We start from the raw sequence: 24,063 nt of genomic DNA on the forward strand, positions 1-24,063 counted from the left end.
AGCAGGATATCCAAGGCCATTCGGGATCTTTCTCCAATCTTTACAGTCTTGTCTCTCATCACTTCTTAATATTAACCCTACTTTCTAGCCTAACTGAGCTACTTGCAGTTCCTCCAAGGCAACATGCATGTTTACATTGTCAATCTAATCCCCTCTTTTCATGAAATGCTTTGTCACTCATTTATTTTAAACAGTAACAATAACATCCACTAATTAATGAACACTACTCTGTTCTAGCTTCTTACTAGGCATATGGTATCTCTGATCCCTACAATAATTCTGCAAAATAGATTTTTCTTTTGTCCCCATTTTACAGAGGGAGCCAAGGCCAAAATAGATGAAATAGTTATGTTAGGAGCTGAGGGTAATAATATTCTGTGCTCTCAGCTTATGGTTCAGTAGGAAAAATCAATAAATACACTTTTAAAAGATAACTATATGTGAGATATTTACAGATTTTTGAGGTATTTATAAGTAGGGGAACAAAAGTGGCAAAAGAAATTCTGCAGAGGAAGTTCGACTTGAGCTGATGTTGAAGGATAAGTAAGACAATGTCAGCTAAAGGGAAGGAGGAGAAAAGAGAAACTAGAGAGCATTCTTAAGAAAGAAAAACGTGCAAAGGCACAAAAGAAGTATGATATAGTATGTCATGTTTGTAGACTACAAATAATTTCATTTGGCTAGAGCAGGGGGGTGATCTGATATAGATAAACTTGGAGTATTTGTAGAAATTCCATCTGGGAGTTTATCTGCCATGCCAACAACAGGTCTCTCTGGTTTTGGTGATTCTAGAGATGGTAATACTATATCCTGATAAAAGGAATTTTGTAGAAGCAGCAGCTTTTAGAGGGGAAAATGTGTCCATTCTGCTATAGACATGTTGAGTGAGAAGAGCCTCTGGGATATCCACGTATTCATATTAAGGCAGTTGAATATATGGGTTGAGGGCTAAGAAGAGAAAATTGAGGGAGATGAAGATTTGAAAATTACCTGATATTTGAGGCCAGAGGGGAGAAGATACAGCCAAATAGAGATCAAAGAAATTGGAGGAGAGCTAAGAGAAGTTTGAAGAAGGGCCTTAGAGTCTAAAAGTAACCTGAGAACAAGAAACAGGCCTGTCTATCTCCAGTTTCTAGTAACCACTCCCTTCCTTAGCTCCTTTAAGCCTAGGGATGGTAATGGAGTGCAGTATATCTTGGTTCTACACACTTCTTTATGATGATATCCTTATACCCTATCCACACCTTTGTAAATATTTCTTTTATCAAACTCTCCTCAAATTATGCTAGCTTGAATGTGTCATCTGATTCCTGCTGAGACTCATACAAAGAAGCTAGATTTTATCCTGTAGTGGATATGGAGAGTCACTGAGGAACTGTAAGAAAGGGAGAAATTTCTGAAATTTCTTTTTCAGGAAGATCACTGGTTATGATGTGAAGAATGGATTAGAGAGGCATAATATTGAAGGCAAGGAGAACAATTAGGAGACTTGTACAAAAGGCCTGAAGAAGATATGGGCTTATAATGGGCTAGTAGGAGTGGAAATGGAAAGAAATTTTAGTGATATTAAAAAAAAAAAATTACACAACTTGGTCACTGATTGGGTGTTTAGAATTGATGAAATAAGAGTTAAGAATGAGTCCTAAGTTTATGACTTGGGTAACAAGGGTACAAAATGGTACAATTGACCACAACTACTAATAAAGAATAAATTTTGAGAGAAAGATAATGAGTTCACTTTTGGACATTTAAATGTTCTGGGACAATCTACAGGTTTACATCCAAAAGGTAGGTAGATATAGGGACCTAGAGCCATGCTGTCTGATAGAACTTTCTGTGATGATAGAAATATTCCATATCTATGCTGTCTAAAATGGTAGCCACTAGGCAGATGTGGCTTTTGAGCATTTGAAATGTGGCTAATATGACTAAGGAACTGAATTTTTAATTTTATTTAATTTTGATTTAATTTGAATAGCCACATGTTGTGAGTAGCTACTATATTGAACAATGCAGGTATAGACCTAAGAATGGTTTTTGCATTTTTAATGGTTGAAAAAGTAAAAGAGTAATATTTTTGACATGTGAAAATTATATGAAATTAAAATTTCAGTACCCAGAAATAAAGTTTTATTGAAACACAGCACTGCTCATTCATTTACGTATTGTTTATAGATGCTTTCCTGTGATGGTGTCAGAGTTGAGTAATTGTGACAGACCGTATGGCTCACAAAACCTAAAATATTTACCATTTAGCCCTTTATTAAAAAGTTTGCAAACCCATGGTTTACAAGTAGGAGAGGAGTTAGGGCTGTATATGAAGGTTTGGGAGTTCTCAGGAAATAGATATTAATAGAAACCAAGATAATAGATGAGATGCCCAGAGAAAGTGTATGTTGATTTGTGAGAAAAGGTGAAAAACATATAGAACCCTGGTAGGCCAAGAGTAAAGAGGCAGACTGTTGGAAAAAGGATCTGGCATAGGAAACTAAAAGCAAGTGGTTTAAGGAGAAAAAAGATAGAGAGTTGTCATGGAAATCAAGGGGAATAGGAGAAAAGAGCCCCAATATATTTTTTTAAAAACTTCTATATTCCAAGACACTATGCTTGGCTGGTTATGTATGTTCTTTCAAATTTTATGACAACTCTGTAAAATAGGTAATATATCAATATGTAAGTACCTAAACAAGGAACTGAATCCAAGTGAGTCTAAAACTCTCTTTATACCAATTGTATGGGAGGAGAGAGTTTCAATGAAGGAGTCAACAGAGGAAAAGAGATTTCATATTTACTATACGAAGTAAACATACCTGATGTATTTGAAAATCAGAAGGTTATTTATGATTTTAGCAAGCGTAGTCTCTGATTTTGTAGAAGCGAAAGCCATATTAGCAAGCACATTTCCTTATATTTTAGTATAAGATTATTTATCAATAATGTCATTAAATTTGTCATAATTTGTTATATTTTAAAAAGTCATCATGAAATTTTATAGAAAGTGAATATGGTATAAGTTATAGGGATTAATACATCATTGCATAATTCTGAATCCTTAAGAACTTATATTTAATTTTTTGAATTTAGGTTTATTCTTTGGAAACAAAAGATCTTACGCAGAAAGCACATTTGCATCAAATTTTACTTTTGGTACAAGCTCGTCTTCTGTACGAGATAGTAATTATCCTCAAATACCAAAAACTCCATTGTCTGCTGGAAATCCCCAGAGATCAAGTTATAAAAGCTGGACACCGCAAGTGGGATATTCAGGTAAAATGAGTGGAATATTGACATAGATGACTTTTTGAAACTTTTAAAGTTTTGTAAATTGTAAATTAGGATGGTTGAGTTCATTTGAAGTTATTTGTAACGGATATGGATGACTGAAAGTAAATACATCAATTTATGTATATCCATAATTTGAGGCCAGGTTAATAAGGCTACATAGTTTCTGATATTTGTTAAATGCAAGTCTACATTATTTTAACCATTCTGACAAAATAGCACAAGAAAGAGAAGCTCTCCCTTTTATACACGACATTCATTTAAATTTAGAAGTGTGTCCTGATAATACTATTGAGAATTTTTTTTTAAGACTTAAATTTTAGTTTTTATCTAAATCTACTAGATTTTCTTGAGGGGAAAATATGTGAAATAGGTCTACATGTGTAAGCATTCTCTAAAGTACATATAGTGGTATTTCTTGGTTACACGGTATGTGAATGTATACATTTACAAGATAATGACAAATTGTTTTTCTAAGTGGTTCTACCAATGCACACTCTTACTAGCAATATATGAGAATTCTTTTTGATCTACATTGTCTCCAACATTTGGTATTGTCAGACTTCTTAATCTTTACCAGTCTAGCAGTTGTAAAATACTACCTAACTGTAGTCCTAATTAGCATTTTCCTGGTTATTAAGAGGTTGATTATTTTTTCTTTTTTTTTTTTTTTGTGAGGAAGATCAGCCCTGAGCTAACATCCATGCTAATCCTCCTCTTTTTGCTGAGGAAGACCGGCTCTGAGCTAACATCTATTGCCAATCCTCCTCCTTTTTTTTTTTTCCCCAAAGCCCCAGTAGATAGTTGTGTGTCATAGTTGCACATCCTTCCACTGCTGCATGTGGGACGCGGCCCCAGCATGACCAGAGAAGCGGCGCGTCATTGCGCGCCCGGGATCCGAACCCTGGCCGCCAGCAGCGGAGCGTGCGCACCTAACCGCTAAGCCACGGGGCCGGCCCTGATTATTTTTTCTTAATTGTCTGTCTTCTCTGTTGGACTATAAACTCCATGAAGGGCAGATACTGTAGCAGTCTGGATCCAATCTGAAGTAGAACCATACAGTGATTTAAACAGGGGAGATTTAATGTAAAGAATTATTAAACTATGATTAAAGAGTAACTATAGGTTATAAGAAAACTCTATAAGGCACTCTAGGGCTGAGGGGACTCCCAAGAGGTTATACTTGGAAGTCGGCCCCCTCTGGGACCCCTTTCCAAGGCTGGGGTACAGATCTCATTGGAGAAGGTGAAGTTGAAACTACTGAATGGCAGATTCAATAGTGCCTGCAGATTTGCCAGGCCAGTGCTGGTTCACTGTCCAGGGCAAACAGGAAGCAGGTAGGGTGGGTGAACTGCACCTGGTGGCTGGCACATGGATGTACAATGGGAGAGAGCTCTGGTGTGGGCAGGAGGCTTGGAGTACACAGTCTCCCATTTGGGATGATAGTGGCATCAAGAGGACTGTGGGAGACGAACGTGAGGAGAGAGTGAAAGATCAGAGGGAATCAGCATAGGCAGGAGGCCTGGAGTGCAGGATATCTGTATCAAGAGGGCTGTGGGAAGGCTATTACCATGCCATGTTGGGGCTATGAGATTGTCAAGAGACAGCACATTCTGGGTGTGTGGCTGGGAAACATCACCACCAGATGTCCTTGTACCTACACTGCTGATCCACCATGCTGCAGTGGAAACTGCAAGGGAACCCTTCATCCTGCAAGGTCCCTGCAGTGCCCTCTACTGAGAAAACTTAACATACACACTTTAAGGAGAAATGCTTATAGGAATACTGTCCATTATTTCAGAGCTTATATTGAAGGGTGAATTTGGAGCTGAGTGACAATAAAGTAACTGGCGTAACTCCTTTGTGTACTCAACTGCCATATATGTCCTTCTAACACATTTGGACTCCTTTACAACAACAAAAATGACTCTATATCTCTACCTATTGATACATCTATCCTTACAAGTGAGGAAGTTCTCACTCTTGCCCAAAATGAGATGACTTATAGTTCCAACAGTCATTGTATATTAATTATCTGAAATTAATATTGAATATTAATTATTCACTGAATATTCTGTTACCTAAAGACTAATTATAAAGTTAACCTCCATGAAATTGTGTATAAAATTTTTTAAAATTGAAAAGAGAGAGAAAAAAATGGTGAGTTTATACAAATAAACACATGCATATAACAAAGCATACAGAAAATATCCAAAGCTACTACAGTTTTTGTTTCTATAATTGGTCATGAGGTTGTAGTTGATATCTATGGCTGCCTTCTTCCACTACCCGTTACTCTCAGCACTAAGGGTGGAGTGACCCAAACTTTCATTCCTGAAGCGTCTGAGTCCTTAGTCACCCTGCCTTTTTTTGGTTGCTGTAGTTTTCCATTGACCTTTACTATTGGAAATACTCAGAGGTATCTCAGAGAATCCCCTGGGTTTCATACACAGTCCTCGTTGCCTCCATTGTGTATAGCAACATGATATCCCCTTGGTAATCAGGATCGACTACCCCATCCGTAGATAACCCTCCCCCCCCCTTTTTTTTTTTACCTATTGCTTCAGTAGCATAAATAAGGAGCCCAAATGGCCAGGTGGCAGTCTTATCTTCCAGTTTAGTGGATCCATTTTCGTGTCACCTGGTGGAACCAGTAACCTTATGGAGACTAAGATCTCCAAACCAGCAGAGCTCAAAGTTGCCAGAATGAGAATCAGAAATTCTTCAGGTGGGTTAGTAGGTATGATAGTGAGCGTAGCCACTCCCACTTCCACCCCTCGATTCCTGGACTCATGTGTTCTGGCTGTGAGGAATACAGCATTATATAATGGTCTGTGATTCAAAGTATAAACTGCATCCTGTAAGACAGAACCGCATTCTTTTAGGGTGTTGTCTTCCAATTGGCACCATAATTGAGTCTTCAGTAAGTCATTTCTGGGTGTTGGGATATGTGGTAAGACCTGTTGATTCAATGAATGTGAGCCCACTGATGTACTTCCTTTACTGTTAAATGAGTTCCTTAATCAGACTTAGTACTATGTAGAATGCCATGATGATGGATAAGGCATTTTATGAATTCACAGGTGGTGATGCTGGCAGAAGCATTGTGGGCAAGGAAGGCAAATCCATATCTAGAATCTGTGTTTATTCCAGTGAGGACAAATATCTGCCCCTTCCATGATGGAAGAAATCCAAAGTAATCCACCTACCATCAGGTGGTAGGCTGTCCCCCTGGGGAGTTGTGCTATATGGGGCATTTAATGTTCACCTCTGCTGTTGGCAGATTAGGTGCTCAACAGTAGGGTTAACGAGGTCAGCCTTGGTAAGAGGAAGTTCATGTTGTTGAGCCCAGGCATGGTCTGCATCCTTGGCACCATTGCCACTTTGTTCATGGGTCTATTGAGGAAGCATTGGGATAGCTGGGAAAAGGGGCTAATTGGCATCCACAGAGCGTATCATTTGTTCACCCGATTGTTACGAGACTCCTCTACAGTGGATGCCCTTTGGTGGGCATCCACATGAGACACAAATATTTTCAAAGTTTATGCCCATTCTAAGAGATCCACCCGCATACTTCTTCCCCAGTGTTTCCTGTCACCATCTTCCAATCCTGTTCCTTCTAAATCCCTGATCATCCAGCTAAACCATTAGCAACTGCCCACAAATGAGTCTAAATCTGTACTTCTAGTCATCTCTCATTACAGACATGGTGGAGAACCAAATGTACTGCTCAGAGTTCTTCCTAGATGAAAGATCAAAATGAACAAAAAAATTCAAAAAGTTGGAAGAAAATAGTAATGCCTATCAAATATCAAATAACTCAATGAAGGAGGAGTTTCTTAACAAAAGCAGTGGAAGAAACTATAAAGGAAAAGATTATCTATACAAAAGTAGAAATCTTTGAGATATCAAAAAAATCAAGATTGGTAGCAACTATAAATTATTGTCATCGATTTACAAAATTCTCATAAAAACAGACTGAAAAACATTAAGACCTAATAAAAATTGTATAAAAAGGGTTTAAACATCTCAAAAGAAAATATAGAAAACAAACGGATATCCTAAATGATGTTCAATTTTGATAGTAATTTTTGAAAGTACAAATTTAAGCACCAGTCCATTAAATTAGCTAATAATAATAATATAATAATACATTCCATAAATTAGTAACAGGATACATTAAGATTGGTTCTCCTTGTATACTGCTGATGGAATTAAAAATTGGTACAATTCAGAGAAGAAATTTGGCAAGATATATGAGACCCTTAAAAAATGGTGGTTTTCTATGTGGTATATATATACAATGGAATACTACTCAGCCATAAAAAAAGACAAAATCGTCCCATTTGCAACAACATGGATGGGCCTGGAGCGTATTATGTTAAGTGAAATAAGCCAGAAAGAGAAAGACAAACACTGTATGATCTCACTCATATGTGGAATATAAACCAACACATGGACAGAGAAAACTGGACTGTGGTTACCAGGGGCAGTAGGGGTAGGGGGTGGGCACAAGGGGTGAAGGGAGTCATATGTATGGTGATGGACAAACAAAAATGTACAACCCAAAATTTCACAATGTTAGAAACCATTAAAACATCAATAAAAAAAAAAAATGGTGGTTTTCTTTTGTTCCAGTAATTTGACTTCTAAGGGTCTACGTTAGGGAAATAATAAGAGACCCAGAAAAAAGCTTTATGCACTAGGATACTCATTATAGTATTATTTATAACAGAGAGATAACAGTGTAAATGTTCTTTTAGAAGTTTGAGATGTTTTCTGAGTGTACTGAACTTTCACTGAAAGTTGGTATTTATTTTCCAGTTAAAAATAGGAAGGTCATATATATATTTTTTTTGCTTGAGGAAGATTGGCCCTGAGCTAACATCTGTGCCAGTCTTGTTCAGTTTTTTTTTGTATGTGGGACGCCACCACAGCGTGGCTGGTGAGTGGAGTAGGTCCGGCCCGGGATCCGAATCGGTGAACCGGGCTGCCGAAGCAGAGCGTGTGGAACTTTAACCACTTGGCCACCAGGCCGGATCCAGGAAGGTCATATTCTATTGCTGAACTTAAATGAACTTCTGTAGATGTAATATAAACTCAATCACCATGTATAACATGGCTTTCATGGTGAAAAGGGTTCTGAGATCTAGACACAATAGATTTTTAAATGAACTCTTAAGTTGACTTCTGACTAAGCATATATGTATAAGTAATTTTGTAGGCTTTATAATAAAAGAATAGAAAAGAAAAATGGAATCTAAGTCAGGGAGGGAAAGGAGAGAAGGGGGTATATGGAAAGGTTGACAAGGGCATAAAACATAATTTTTCTTCTTTGAAAATAAAATTTTAGGTATTTTTAGTCTGACACTTTTTTCATTCATGAGTAATGCCCTATATTTAAATAATTTTGTATTCTTTATAAAACACTTCTGTATTATTGCATTTAATTCTTATAACAACTTTGTGCAAAAGGTTTGATATTTTTAGTTTACAGATGAAGAAGTGGTAGTTTTAGAAAAGTTAAAAATCTTACCTGAATATTCATAGTTTGTAAGGCAGAGGTCTCAAAATCAGTAATTTATGTAATAGTTGAGAGCACCAGCTCTGGAGACGAGCTGCCTGGCTACAAATTTTGACTCTATCAGTTCCATCCATGCCTCAGTCTCCTTGTAAGTAAATGGAGAAAATAATGATATCTATTTGATAAAATTATTGTGACAAATGAGTTAATCCAAGTAAAGAACTTAGAACATTCTTTGCACATTCATAAAATATCCAGCATTCCACAGATGTCTCATAATTGGAGTTATAGTTGTACATCGTTTTATACTTTATAAAATACATTCACATATATAATCGCATTTGATCCTTTCAGCCAGCTCTTGAGTTAGGCAGAGCAGTTATTGTGTTGTATTTTGTGATTTATGATAATTTATTATGAAATAATTTGCTCAAATTCATATAGGCTTTAAATTACACAGTAAGATAAATAATCTAGATTTTCTGATCCCAAATTCAATATTCCTTTTATAACTCCATTCCAATAAATTGCAAAATGGGACAATATATAAATTTATTATTTCTAAATGTGAAGTTAAGTTTTTACAGAATACTTTGTAAATTAACATTTTTATTTGGTCTGGATATGAAAAGTTATTTTTTGCTGATGAAAAAAAGTTATTTCCTTGGATATTAATAGCTGTGTCCTAGACTCAGTGCTTTGAGATCTTATGAGAAAGAACTAGAAATTATTAATGTTTATACTTTTTTTTTTTTAATATTTTAACAGCTACGTCCTCATCTGCAGTTTCTGCGCACTCCTCATCAGTTATTGTAGCTGTTGTAGAAGGGAGAGGACTTGCCAGAGGTGAAATAGGAATGGCAAGTGTTGATTTAAAAAGCCCACAAATTATATTATCTCAGTTTGCAGACAACACAACTTATGCAAAGGTGAATATTTATAATCCTATAAAATGGTTGATCTAGAGGGCAGTATGCAGATTTTCAAGTCAGTGCTTTTCTAATTAGTTTACTTTTTGGTAGAATAAAGGTTATTTACAATTGCACTAATATAGGTTACTCTGAATTAAAATAATTGTTTTACATCTTATTTTAATTTTTTGAATATATTTTGTCCTAAAAATAATGTTTAACTGTTACTTGAAATTTCAAATTACTGTTAATATTAGTTCCTAAAATTAATATCTTGAAATTAATAATTCCTAGACTCATTCCAAAGATAATAACCATGTAATAATGTTATCTCCAAAGGGTTGTTTTCACTGAACTGTATTTGAATTTTATTTTCCAGAATTAAGAGAAACTGATGTCTTAGGTCAGTCATAATTTAGTCTCTTCTTGCCTTCCCTTCCTATCACTCATCAATTTGGGCCACTGGCTTATTGTCATAGGAATTTGTGTGACTTGTGACTTACCAGTTAGAGCTAGTCTACTCCTAATCTTTATAATCTAAAAAGTCATTTGACCCAATTACTATTATTAAAAAATATGATATACTATGTTATTTTTGGTGTTTTATTTTTCTTTATTCTTTTACCTAATTCCCTTTTATGATTCCCCACCATGTAGATTTCCTTTTCCTACCTAATAATAAATTTTTTAATATACCTAACAACCTAAATGATATTAGTACTGCATACTAACTTCATCTCTGAGTATTTCACATTTTTATGCACTTTAAAAAGAATAGGAAAAAGTTTTTTAAAAACAGGAATGTTAGGCGAATTGATTAAGAATTTCTGTGTCTAAAGTAGTTCTAAGAAATACAACTTATATTGTGAAAAGCAGAAGTCGTAAAGCAGATGTTTATCATCCGTGTTTCTTTACTTTTCAACTTCTGGAATGTACCAGTCTGGACATATTGATTGTATCACCATAGTTAGGCTATTGAATGTGTTTATGTTCTTCATGGAGATGGATAAAATACTGAGTAGAAGAATTTGTTTTACGAATGTTTTTTTAGGAATATATGTTTGATAAGTTCAAATTAATTTTGGGGTTAGAACTATTATAAACTATTATGAGTAAAATATAGCCTATGTTTATAATATTTTATATTTGTAATTATATAGGATATATGTTTAATACATAACCATTAGAAATATATTTTATTTGAAATATATAATTAGGACAGTTATAATTTTGTGTATCTATGAATTACCTTTAGGTACTTATCTCTCAGAAAAATATGACACTTTTTTTGTTTTAGAGACTCCTAAGCTTACGTTTAAGAAATTGTTTATTTGAACGATTTTAGGTAATCACTAAGCTCAAAATTTTATCACCTTTGGAGATAATAATGTCAAATACTGCTTGTGTTGTGGGGAATTCAACCAAGTTGTTTAATCTGATCACAGAAAATTTCAAGGTAAGTGATTTTTATTCTCAATAGTAACATTCAAGATCTTCTTACTTTATTAAAAATCCATTTTGTAATATCATTCTAAAGAACAATAGTTTGAGTAACTATATTTAGTACCCTAAAGTAATCACTAAATACAGGTCTTAATATAAGGAACTGTTAATACGTGTAGTAAAAGTGACAGGATATCCACTTATTTGATTGGCACCCTTGATCTACTTTAAACAAAAGGAAAAATGTTTTAGGTAATAAAGAGGTTTCTTAGAGTGTATAGGAGGCAGACCTTTAAAGAAAGCATGGATTTTCTTAGGTATAGCTTCCTGGAAACTAGTTATTGTGCTACCAGACTAGTTGAAATTGAAGTTCTTATTCTTCTAGGGGATAGAGTCTATCAGCAAGTGCTGTTTTTTTTTCTTGTTTTTTCCTGTGAGGAAGATTGGCCCTAAGCTAACATCTGTTGCCAGTCATCCTCTTTTTGCTTGAGGAGGATTGTCCCTGAGCTGACATCCATGCCAGTCTTCCTCTATTTTGTATATGGGATGCTGCCACAGCATGGCTTGATGTGTGGTGTGTAGGTCCATGCCCGAGATCCAAACCCGTGAACCCTGGGTTGCTGAAGTGGAGTGCACAGACTTAACCACTATGCCACCAGGCTGGCCCCAGCAAGTGCTTTTTCTTTTAGAGAATTTGATCTATATTACAGAATTGTTTCAGCTTCCCCTGATATAATGTACTGCCTCATAATTAGCCTGCTACTCTAGACTTTATCTGTGGGACTGTGATGAATAAGTGCTCTGGAACTTGATCCAACCAGTGCTCTCCCTCTCAGTAAGGGCCTTTCCACCATGTAGATTATGTCTTCCCTCTAGCAAGTGTCCCTGTTCTATGGAACAGGGGCTGTGGTTCTGAACCAAGTAGGCAGCATTGTGGTAGGAATAATTCCTGAGGAGTGCAAATTATTTTCAAGGTATATTTTGTCATGTTTGTGGACTTATATTTTACACATTTGGAACCAAGCTGAGATTTAGGGTCCAATGAGTTCTTTATTGTTCTTAATATATACAGCACCTGCAGTCATATGAGATTTTTTGTGATGCTCTTAGAGATCCTATGTAGCTCAGCTGTCTGACTCATTGCCAGGAATGGTTCCTATTATAAATCTATTGTCACTATTAGACAAGTCTCTTTATCTGTTATCTCTTTCATTCGTTACTTCAAACTTTTTTTCATCACTTTTATTTATGTATACCTTTCCAACTTTTGTTATTTTGTTTTGCTTAAGTATTCTAAGTCTTTTGTTTGTAAATAACCAAAATTCAACTTAACTAGGTTAAGTAAAAAAGGAAATTTATTAGCTTACATAACTGGGAAGCCAAATGGTTGGATAGCTCTTATGTCTACTCTCATCCCCAGCACCATCTTTTTTTTTTTTTTTTCCACTGCAGATAGGTTACCTCTATGAGGTTTAAGATGATTGCTGATGGCTCCAGGCTGATGTCATCTCAGCTTAGCAAACTCAGAGAAGAAATAACTTCTTTCTTCCAGTGTACATTTATGAATTCCAGGGAAAGACCCTGACTGGTCCTGCTTTGTTCATGTTCCCACATGTTAGACTAATCACTATTTAGTGACGGGGGTGGAAGCACTATGATTGATTAATCCCAGGTCGTTTGCTTTTTGCTGTGGGGCACAGAGTACTGTAATTGACAGTCTTACCAGAAGCACATGGAAAAAGGCAAAAAACAACATATATTCACTACACTTGGGATGTAAGGGAGTATAGCAAAGTGCTTCAGAATAGAGTCAGACTGTGCTGGTTTCAAATCCTGATTCTAAGTGATCCTGTCCAAGTTGAGTTACTTAACCTCTTTAATCTTCATTTTTTTCCGTCAGTAAAATAGGAATAATAATAGTATCTATGTCCTAGAGAATTGATATTTTACATAGGGTAATCAGAAATGGCCTCATTGATCAGGTTCCTTGTGGGCAAAGTCCTGAAGGGAGTGAGGGAGAGAGCCATAGAGGTATTTGGGCTAAAAGTTTTATAAGCAGAGGGAAAAATCATTATTATTATTATTATCATTATGATCATGCTGTAAAAAGACCTTCATTAATTAAGCAATGTGAAGTGGAAGGAACGTGGACAAAGAAATGTAAACTCAAGTCTCAGCTCTGGCATATATCAATTGTATGATATTAGAAAAATTACTTTTCAGAATTTTACTTAGAGGAAAATTGTAGTTAATACAAGACTTACATCATAGGGTTATTGTGAAGATTAATTGAGATAACTGGTAAAACAGACTTGGCATGTAACAAATTCCCTACCTGCTTATGATTGGTTTTTCCATCTTACAGTTCTTTCACAGTACATTGTTATTGTATTACCTTTCTTAGGTATTACTTTTATTCAAAGTAGGTAAAGCTTTTACTCTACAACTTCTCTTGCTCTTTTTTAAAAGTTCCATCACATCCTTTTTATTCTAAATAAATTAAATTCAACTCATGTAGATAGCATTTCATAGATTTGATAGCTGGAATTAGTATTTTCTTCTTCCTCATCTAGTATATTACAAGGATCTACCCTCTCTCAATTATGATAGAGTATGTAAGGCTGAATGTTAAATCTGTGTGATGTTGTTGCTGTAGAATAAAATTAATAGAAGGCAGAGATTTTCATGATTATTTTTTATTGTACCTAACATATTCAGTTAAATTTCATGTGAGTATGGTCTGATAAGAGCTACAGACTACTATAATTCACTTAGCAAGACAGATAATCATTCTCTTTTTGTAAATAACTAAGAACACTTCTTATTTAATTCTTGAAAATAACAAATAATAAAAAAATAACTTTGTACAATATTTAAGCCACTTACCCATATACCAGCATGTGTTTAAGAAAGCAGTTTCAGGCAAGCACATGAAACTTAAAATTTATTTTGAAATTAAAATTTTTTTTCAGAATGTTAATTTCACTACTATCCAAAGGAAATACTTCAATGAAACAAAAGGATTAGAGTACATTGAACAGTTATGTACAGCAGAATTCAGCACTGTCCTAATGGAGGTTCAGTCCAAGTAAGTTATAATTTAAGGAAAGTAATAAATCTCTAGTGTGAGTTCCACGAGGGGAAGGTTTTTTGTCTCTTGTTCTCTGCTCTATCCCTACCACCTGGACAAGTGCCTGGCTCATAATGCACACTCGGTACTAATTGAAATAGTAAAATAGTTAACTAAAATTTATACACAAGGCATATGTTGCTAACTTAATATAGAATTTCTCCAAAGTAGTCATGGTCTGTTATCTTAGTGGTTGCTGCTCACCTCACTTTGGAGTGAAAAGCTCAAGTAGCTACAGTAAACTAGAAATGTGAGGGTACAGAAGGAAATACAAATAAAGCTGTGTTGCTGTCACTTCATACCTTTACTCCTAAAAGATTCAGCATGAAACAGGGAGTGATATTTTTGGAATGGCTATTTCTTAGAATATGCTAAATAGATACTTTCTTTGAGCCAGGTTGGACCATTTGTTTACTCAGTTAATCATAATGACTACCCTCACTGGGATCATAACGTACTTTCCCACATTGGGACCCCCTGACTTCACCTTTAAAGCTCTCAGACTCTTTCAACATCATTTGAATATTTATAATGGTACATCAAAAATTGGCTCAAATTACCACTGAATGGTAACATGATTTATTAGAGTCTGATATCCCTTAAGTGTTAGACCTCAGAAAACTACTTTTATCAACATTTATGTTTTAGAGACTATTTAGCTGGTTTTCAAAAATAAGGAACGCTTGGTGTGCTTTTTTCCTTTGAATTTAAGCGATGCTATGCAATTATTTGTAATTTTCCTAATATTAAACATTAAATAAATGTTTCCTTCTATAGCAATAATTTTTTTGTTCTAAAGATTTATAGTGATGTATCATTGGTCACCTTACAGGTATTACTGCCTTGCAGCTGTTGCAGCTTTATTAAAATATGTTGAATTTATTCAAAATTCAGTTTATGCACCAAAATCACTGAAGATTTGTTTCCAGGGTAGTGAACAGACAGCCATGATAGATTCATCATCAGCCCAAAACCTTGAATTAATAATTAATAATCAAGACTGTAGGTAAGATCATCCATTTTTTTTCTTACAAAATATATCAGTATATTTTATTATGTCATATTTTTCTATGAATAGTTACTTTATGTTTCTTTGAATTGTTCGATGGAGCAATATTCAGTAAACATACTTTTAATCATTGTACCATTGTTGCCAAAATGTGCAGATGTTTCACAAAAATCAGGTTTTAATAAAATATTTGTACTGCACAGCAAAAAAACAAACAACTCATTTCAAAACTAGGCAAAGGATTTGAACAGATATTTCTCCAAAGAAGAAATACAAATGGCCTATAAACACATGAGAAGATGCTCAACGTCACTGGTCATTAGGGAAATGCAAATCAAAACCACAATTATCACTTCACACCCATTAGGATGATTATCATCAAGTAAATGGAGAATAAGTATTGGTGAGGATGTGGAGAAATTGGAACGCTTGTACATTTATGGTGCGAATGTAAAATGGTGCAGTCACTTTAGGAAATGATACGGTGGTTCCTCAAAAAGTTAAAAATAGAATTAGCATATGATCCAACAGTTCCACTTCTAGGTAGATACCCAAAAGAACTGAGAGCAGGGACTCAAATAGATACTTGCACACAAGTGTTCATAGCAGCATTATTCACGGTAGCCAAAAGGTGGGAAAAAACCAAATGTCCATCGATGAGTGACTGATTGGATAAAGAAAATGAGATATATACATACAATGAAATATCATTCAGCCTTAAAAAGGGGTGAAATTTTGATACCTGCCACAAGATGTATGAACTTTGAAAACATTGTGCTAAGTGAAATAAGCCAGACACAAAAGGAAAAATATTTTATGATTCCACTTACGTGAAGTACCTAGAATAAGCAAATTCATAGAGACAGAAAGTAGACAGAGGTTACCAGGGGCTGGAGGAGATGGGGAAGTGGGGAATAGGGAATTGTTTAATGGATTCAGAGTTTCTGTTTGGGATGATGGAAATGGATAGCGGTAATGGTTGCACAATATTTCGAGTATACCTAATGACACTGAATTGTGTGGTTAAAATGTAAAATGTTTTGCCGCAATAAAAAAGAAGCTCTTGTGTCCAGAATACCACAAAATTAAAATAGCCAGTTTTAAAAGCATCAAATACAGGAAATTCAAGGGATTCTGCAATCATTTGAGAATGTAAAAATAGTTGGATCAACTTGGTCTATGGTGTATGACTAGATTGCTGGTTTTACTGGTTTATTATTAGCTTTAGTTAGAGTACCAGGAATATTGATGGTGAGCATGAAAGAGACGGAGATAGGGAGAGGCACACACAAACACACACACACACTCTCTCTCACACACACACACACACACACACACACACAGTGTTTATAGATTTCATAGTGAGTTACCTAAACTAGAATTAAAATGTTATTAGTAGGTAATGTAATCAACCTGTGATGTTTTTTATAGCAGGGATGTATTAATATGGGTTCAGTTTGGTACAAAAAGTTAATGAGTCATGGTTTTTCTCCTTGAGGAATTATAGTCTAGAGGAGGAGATGCATAGACAGTATCATTAACATGTACTAAGTACAGAGATATGAAAATCTGCATAAAAAATGATGAGATCATAGCAGAGATAGAGAGTTAATCGGGCTTGGTTAAGGAGTAAAGGGGAGTATTTAGGAAAGGCTTTCTAGAGGAGACAAATCTGTTGAAGTATAAATAGAAGTTATCCAGATGAAGAAGTAGAAAAAGTGGTAAGAGTGAAAAAGAAAGTCTTGAAAGTATAGTTTTCAATATCACAATATGTAAGTGCAAGGAAACTATAAGCTATTTAGTATTATTGATTGGTAAAGTGCAAGATGGGTTACTCCTTAGAGTAGTTAAAGTAAGCTTAGAGTAGTTAAATCGCAGCTTTCAGTAATTAAATATAGCTTCAGACATCAATGAAAGGGGTAAACTTAAAATTATCATGAATTTTAGTATTAAGAGTATTGAAAGGAATAAAGAGTACCTTAGACAATTAAAACCTTAATGTACTCAGTGCCAATTTAGAGCCAATTTAGAGTTGTTTAAATATCACTGTCACTTTGTGCATTCTTATCTTGGCTTCAGTTTCCATTGTGTGAAATCTCCAGACATTATTTACTGTTGTAAACTTAGAAACCTAGGCTATCTAATTTTGTTTATTATTTACTTTAATCATCAAGAACAGTTTAGACTGTCTAGGTACTGTTGGTATTACTTTTAGTAAAAGTAACAGTAGTATTGTATATACTACTTTTAGTTATCCATCAATATAGTGGCCTCAACACCTTTGCAGTTCCATTGAATAATGATGGCCTAAAATGATAGCCTTTTTTAGGAGGTTATAGTTAATTGTAGTTATTATTCCTTTTCAGCTTAGTGAATTAAGTCATATTTTTCCTATTGCTAGGTAAAAAGGGTTAAAATAATAATATTTGGAAAAATTGCTCTGTCATTGACTTTATATGTTATAATAACATAGAGTAACATAGAAAGTCATTGACCAAGGCTGGTAATTATTGCAAAGTGTTTCATACTCAGTTTTACTTTGTCACATTTCATAGTTCATCATTGTTTATGATTATCATTGTCAAACATTGCTTGAGTTCCTGCTGTATATTACATGATAGGATATTTGACCTCCAGGAGTTCATATGGTAGTTAAAAAGGAGAAATTGAGAAGTCTTTTCACAGACTTGAACCCAAAGAATATCAGGTTAAAAGATAGATATTCTACCTACGGAATTATCTGAATTGCTCTAATGCTTCTATAGACTTGTCACCTGTTGAGCACACTGTTTCCCTCATTGATTTCTATAGCAAATGATAGGTTTGGGTATGCTTCTCATTTCCTTTGTTCCTGCAGAAGCCAAATTCTCGGAAAGTAAAAACATTGTGCCTGTAATGTGCCTGTAATGAAACTCCCCAGCCAGGAATTGATTTGAGTAATTCCCTAGAAATTTGTTTAAATTGATATACCAAAACTTTGGTAGTCTGATGACTTAAATTGAGTCATTCTGGTCTCCTTTCCTCTCTCAACCCAGATTCAACCCATCAGTAAACCCTCATGACTCAGCCTTTAGAGTACATGCCAATTCTGGATTACTTCTTACCATTTCCAAGGCTACAACCCTAATCTATACGTCCATCATTTAGCCTGGACTACTATAATAGCCGTTACTTGTCTCTCTGCTTTCTTCTTACCCTCCTACAATTAGTCTTTTCTCAACCTAGTGGCCAGAGTGTGATCCTTTTAAACTAGTAATCAGATTTTGTAACACTCCTGCTTAAAATCTTCCAGTGGCTCACATTACATTTGCAATAGAATCCAGGCTCTTTTGTTTTTTTTTTTGGTGAGAAAGATTTGGCCCTGAGCTAACATCTGTTGCCAATCTTCCTCTTTTTGCTGAGGAAGAGTGGCCCTGAGCTAACATCTGTGCTAATCTTCCTCTATTTTGTATGTGGGATGCCACCACAGCATGGCTTGATGAACGGTGTGTAGGTCCGGGCCGGGGATCCGAACCCGCGAGCCCCGAGCTGCTGAAGTGGAGTGCGAGAACTTAACCGCTAGGCCACTGGGCCAGCCCCAAATCTAGACTCTTTACCATGGCCTAAAAGGACTTCTCTGTGCTGGCCTCTATCAACTTCTCCATTCCTGTCCCTCCATTCTTTTTTTTTTTTAAGATTTTATTTATTTATTTTTTCCCCAAAGCCCCAGTAGATAGTTGTATGTCATAGCTGCACATCCTTCTAGTTGCTGTGTGTGGGACGCGGCCTCAGCATGGCCGGAGAAGCGGTGTGTCGGTGCGCGCCCGGGATCCGAACCCGGGCCGCCAGCAGCGGAGCGCGGGCACTTAACCACTAAGCCACGGGGCTGGCCCGTGTCCCTCCATTCTTACCCTCACTTGCAAAACACCACCAACCTTGATCTTTCTGGTTATGGAGCCAGATAGACTTCCTGGGCTTAAATTACTGTTCTGCTCTCCCATTTTTAACTGGTAACTCTTTTCTTGTTGTTCACTTATTTGGAAACCTTGGACAAGTTACCTAATTCCTTTATTCTTCCGTTCCTTCCCTGGTAAAATGTGGTTAGTAATAGCATCTACCTCATACTGTGGTTGTTAGAATTAAATAACGCCTGACACATACTTAGTGTTCAATATATGTTAGCTATTCTCACCATCATTATCATCATCATCCCCATCCCATCATTGTCTTTGCATGGATGCCTTCTTAACTCAACTGCCAAATACATATACAGGTCTTTCTCAACCAGCCTAACTAAAGCAACCCTCCTACTCATTCTCTATACATTCCTGTTTTGTTTGTTTGTTTTTTAACCTGAAATTATTTTCTTTCTTTCTCTTTTGCTTATAATTCTCTAACTTCTTAAATTAGAACAGAGTGATTATGTTAAATACTCATTTTTTTTTACATTTATTTATTTTTTCTTGTGAGGAAGATCAGCCCTGAGCTAACATCCATGCCGATCTTTCTCTTTTTGCTGAGGAGGACTGGCCCTGAGCTAGTCTGTGCCCATCTTCCTCCACTTTATGTGGGACGCCACCACGGCATGGCCTGACAAGCGGTGCATTGGTGCACACCTGGGATCCGAACCCGGGCCACCAGCAGTGGAGTGCGAGCGCTTAACCGCTATGCCACGGAGCCAGCCCCTTAAATACTCATTTTATCAAAGTAAAAGTTCTTTTCACTCTCAAGGATATATTATTGATATCTTGCTATTATTGACGGAATGCCATGGACTAGAACATTTTATATTAGTCTGAGTATTGTAGGTGATCTATGAAAAAAGTCATTAACTAAATGCCAAAAGATACTGTCGATCCTTGTTAATCAAAGTGTGGTTCATTGACTGACAGCTTACTTGGGAGCTTATTTGAAGCGTAGATTCTCAGGCCTCATCCCAGACCTGCTGAATCAGAATCCCCATGTGATTTGTGTACAGATTGAAGTTTGAGAATCACTACTGTATATTATAGGATTATTTAGAAAGTCAAACTGCAGTTTTCTTGAAATGTTCCTTTGTATACTTAATGAAATCTTTCTAACTTGTGTTTTCAAAGGAATAATCACACACTGTTTGGTGTTCTAAATTATACTAAGACTCCTGGAGGAAGTAGAAGACTTCGTTCCAATATATTAGAACCTTTAGTTGATGTTGAAACCATTAACATGAGACTAGATTGTGTTCAAGAACTACTTCATGATGAAGAACTCTTTTTTGGACTTCAGTCAGGTAAGTGAATACCATCTAATTTTATAAATACAATTTATTAAAAAAAGACATTGTCTTCTTATGAGGATACCAGTTATATTGGATTAAGGCTCATTCTAATGACTTTATCTTCACTTGATTACATCTGCAAAGATCCAATTTCCAACTAAGATCACATTCAGATTCCAGGGTTTAAGACTTCAAAATGGGGCCGGCCCCGTGGCTTAGCGGTTAAGTGCGCGCGCTCCAATGCTGGCATCCTGGGCGCGGACTGACGCACTGCTTCTCCGGTCATGCTGAGGCCGCGTCCCACATACAGCAACTAGAAGGATGTGCAGCTATGACATACAGCTATGTACTGGGGCTTTGGGGGAAAAAATAAATAAATCAAATTATTAAAAAAAAAGACTTCAAAATATCTTTTTGGGGGACACAATTCAACCCATAACTTGAGGTAAGAGAATTGCTCTTGGCCCCTGGCTATTTGTTCACTAGCATGGCAGTATAATTTTCTTCTTAAATCTATAGGTGGAAGGACAGTTTATATGCACTGCTTCTCATCCAATTCCTGGTTTCTAGCAGCTTGGTCTGTCTTCCATACCCCCAAACCCCCAACCACCCCACCAGGTATTCTGATAGTTTAAACTGAAGTGGTACCTGAAAATCTAGAAGGCGTTTACAGCCTAAACAGGTTTTACTCAGTCAAATTCCAAATACCGGGCCGGCCCCGTGGCTTAGCGGTTAAGTGCTCGCACTCTGCTGCTGGCGGCCAGGGTTCGATCCCGGGCGCGCACCAACACACCGATTCTCCGGCCATGCTGAGGCCGCGTCCCACATACAGCAACTAGAAGGATGTGCAGCTATGACATACAACTATCTACTGGGGCTTTGGGGGAAAAAAAGTAAATAAATAAAATTATAAAAAAAAAAAAAATTCCAAATACCTTTTAATTAGTATAATTCCTTCAAAAATCTGGCATCGTATTGACTGTTTGCATTTCCAATATTTTTGAGTATATTCATTTTTTTCTATATATTCTTATGTATTTAGTGAGACTTTGGGAATGGTACAAAGAGGCCATTTTTAACTGGTAACGCTTTTTTTTTGTTGTTCACAGCAACATCTTATTGGCCTACCTATACCTGGCATTTCATGTAATAATAAGTGCCAGGAATGTGAAAAGTCATTTAATTGTGTAATGTTAGTCAAGCTCCAAACATCGTCATCTTTTTAAACTTTCCGCTTCTAATTATGTTGTTGTACTCATCCCTTTTTCCTTCCCTTTGTTTAAACTGGAAGTGGTATTCTTGCTCCTGTCTATAACTTATTCCTCCACCTGTGTTCTGGATCCCATCCTTGCACTTGATTGTCTCCTGTATCTTCAATTTCTTTCTCTCTTCCTCAAGTCTTTATCATCTTTGTAAAAAATCTCCCTGGACTTCATCTTCTCCAGTTACCACCTGATCTCTCTTCTCCTATTCATAGCCAAATTTGTTTAAAAATAAATTTTCTGCACGCACTATCTTCTCTGCACTACATCTCAATCTGCTGTAGTCTTGTTTCCCTGCCCACTACTACTCTGACACTGCTCTTGTCAAGGTCACTGTAGCAAATATTGTTGGTTCTCTGTCCAGATCATCTTGGGTCTCTTTTACCTTTCTGCATGCCCCCTTCCCTACTCTGTGTGGTTTTGCTTCTAGTGGCCCACACTTGGACTCTCTTTGGAGGCCTGCGCTCAGGCTATTAGAGCACTTGGCTCTCAAGCACAAAGTGCCAGAAGTGCCTTGCAGCCCTTAAGTGACTGAATAGTATGGGATATGAAAGCCCAGCTGTCTCACACTGATTTAGCCAAAACCCTGAGTATAAATTAAAAGTGCCGAATTCTTCTACAGTATCAGTTGAAGTTACCTTCTACAGGACTTTGCCCGAAATTGTACTTTTCCTTGGCTTTTTTCCCTTCCTTGTCCTTCACCTCTCCTTTAGTGGTTTCTCTTGAAAGTACTTTCTTAATAAATCACTTGCACGTGAGTCCTCATCTCAAGATCTGCTTCTGGAGAACCCAGCCTAAAACCGTCACCTACAGGCTCATAGTTGTTAAATTTAATGGACCACATATTAGTTCTCCTATTTGAACTCCAACTTGTATGGTACTGCTAAATATCTCTCCTTATTGAATTACTGCCTTTCTTTGCTTCTGTTATTACACGATCTCCTGATTTTCTTCCTACTTCTTTGGGGTTTCCTTTTTTTGTTTTCCCCAGCTCTATCACTCATTTCTTTGAAAAGTTTATGTGAATATTCTGTCAAAACCTACAGGCTGTCTCCCTTGAAATGTTATCTACACGGATTTCCAAAGAGACCACAGAACTGCATACTGTCTTGGAAGGTCCTTAGAAAGCTCTGTCATTGATCAGATAACAGAGTACAAACCCCCGAGTCCTTTCTTTCAAGTGGAAGAGGGAAAGACTTCTGAGTCTTCTTTATAGGCTTCTTTTCCTTTGCTCATTCCCTAAATGCTATGGCTCTTCAAAGGTATGTTCTAGGTTGTCTTTTTACCCTGTATATTCTTATTATGTGACTTACCCACCTTCCTGGTTTTATAGTTATCATTCAAAAATTCATGACTTCCAAATTTATGTCTCATGCGCAGATCTCTCTACAGACCTTCAGCCCCATATATTTTATTGCCTGCTGAGCATTTATTAGATGCTCCTCAATCACCTCAAATTTAATGTGTTCAAACCATGCCATCGTTCCTTCTAAATCAGTGAGTAGCTTTACATCCAACCTCTTTACCAAACCAGATACCTGGAAGTCATTCTGTACTTTTTTTGCTGAGGAAGATTCTCCCTGAGCTAACATCTGCTGCCAATCTTCCTCTTTCTTTTGTATGTGAGCCGCCACCACAGCATGGCCACTGACAGATGAGTGGTGTACGTCCGTGCCCAGGAACTGAACCCCTGGCCGCCGAAATGGAGCGTGCCAAACTTAACCACTAGGCCACCAGGGCTGGCCCTCTGAAAGTCATTCTTGACTCTTCTCTTCCCTGAACTCAATCATCAAATTCTGCAAAAATTTTTTCTCTGTCTTGTATAATGTATAAGCTTCTATTCCCAATGCTGCTGCTTCAGCCCAGGCTACCATTTATCTATAATCTGATTTATTGCAATAGCCTCCTGTTTGGTCTCCCTCCTCCAGTTCTGCTCTTTACAGTCTCTTCTCTACATTGCAGGCTGAGTGATCTTTTGAAAATATAAATCTGAGTGTATCGCTCTCTATTAGTTTCCTATGTTGGTATAACAAATTACCACAAACTTAGTGGCTTAAAACAACATGAATTTATTAGCTTACATTTCTGGAAGTCAGAAATCAGTTTTACTGGACTAAAATCAATGTGTTAGCAGGTCCACGTTCCTTCTGGAGGCTCTAGAGGTGAACGTTTCCTTGCCTTTTCATTTCTAGAAGCCATCTACGTTCCTTGGCTCATGGCCCTTCCTCCATTTTCAAAGCCGGCAGTATAGTATCTTCTCTACTTT

At 36.5% G+C, this 24,063-nt stretch overlaps 1 protein-coding gene across 1 annotated transcript in view; it reads left to right on the forward strand.

The window, feature by feature from the left end:
* Window positions 1-24,063, forward strand: part of MSH4 (mutS homolog 4) — an 89,318-nt gene that overhangs the window by 2,832 nt on the left and 62,423 nt on the right. Inside the window, exons 2-7 of the mRNA XM_058538314.1 lie at window positions 3,085-3,267; window positions 9,575-9,735; window positions 11,063-11,173; window positions 14,133-14,248; window positions 15,123-15,296; window positions 20,375-20,547. Of these exons, the coding sequence (XP_058394297.1) occupies window positions 3,085-3,267; window positions 9,575-9,735; window positions 11,063-11,173; window positions 14,133-14,248; window positions 15,123-15,296; window positions 20,375-20,547 (918 nt within the window). The remainder of the gene's footprint in view (window positions 1-3,084; window positions 3,268-9,574; window positions 9,736-11,062; window positions 11,174-14,132; window positions 14,249-15,122; window positions 15,297-20,374; window positions 20,548-24,063) is intronic.

Source organism: Diceros bicornis, chromosome 4, assembly GCF_020826845.1.
Source record: "Diceros bicornis minor isolate mBicDic1 chromosome 4, mDicBic1.mat.cur, whole genome shotgun sequence".
Taxonomy (NCBI): Eukaryota; Metazoa; Chordata; class Mammalia; order Perissodactyla; family Rhinocerotidae; genus Diceros; species Diceros bicornis.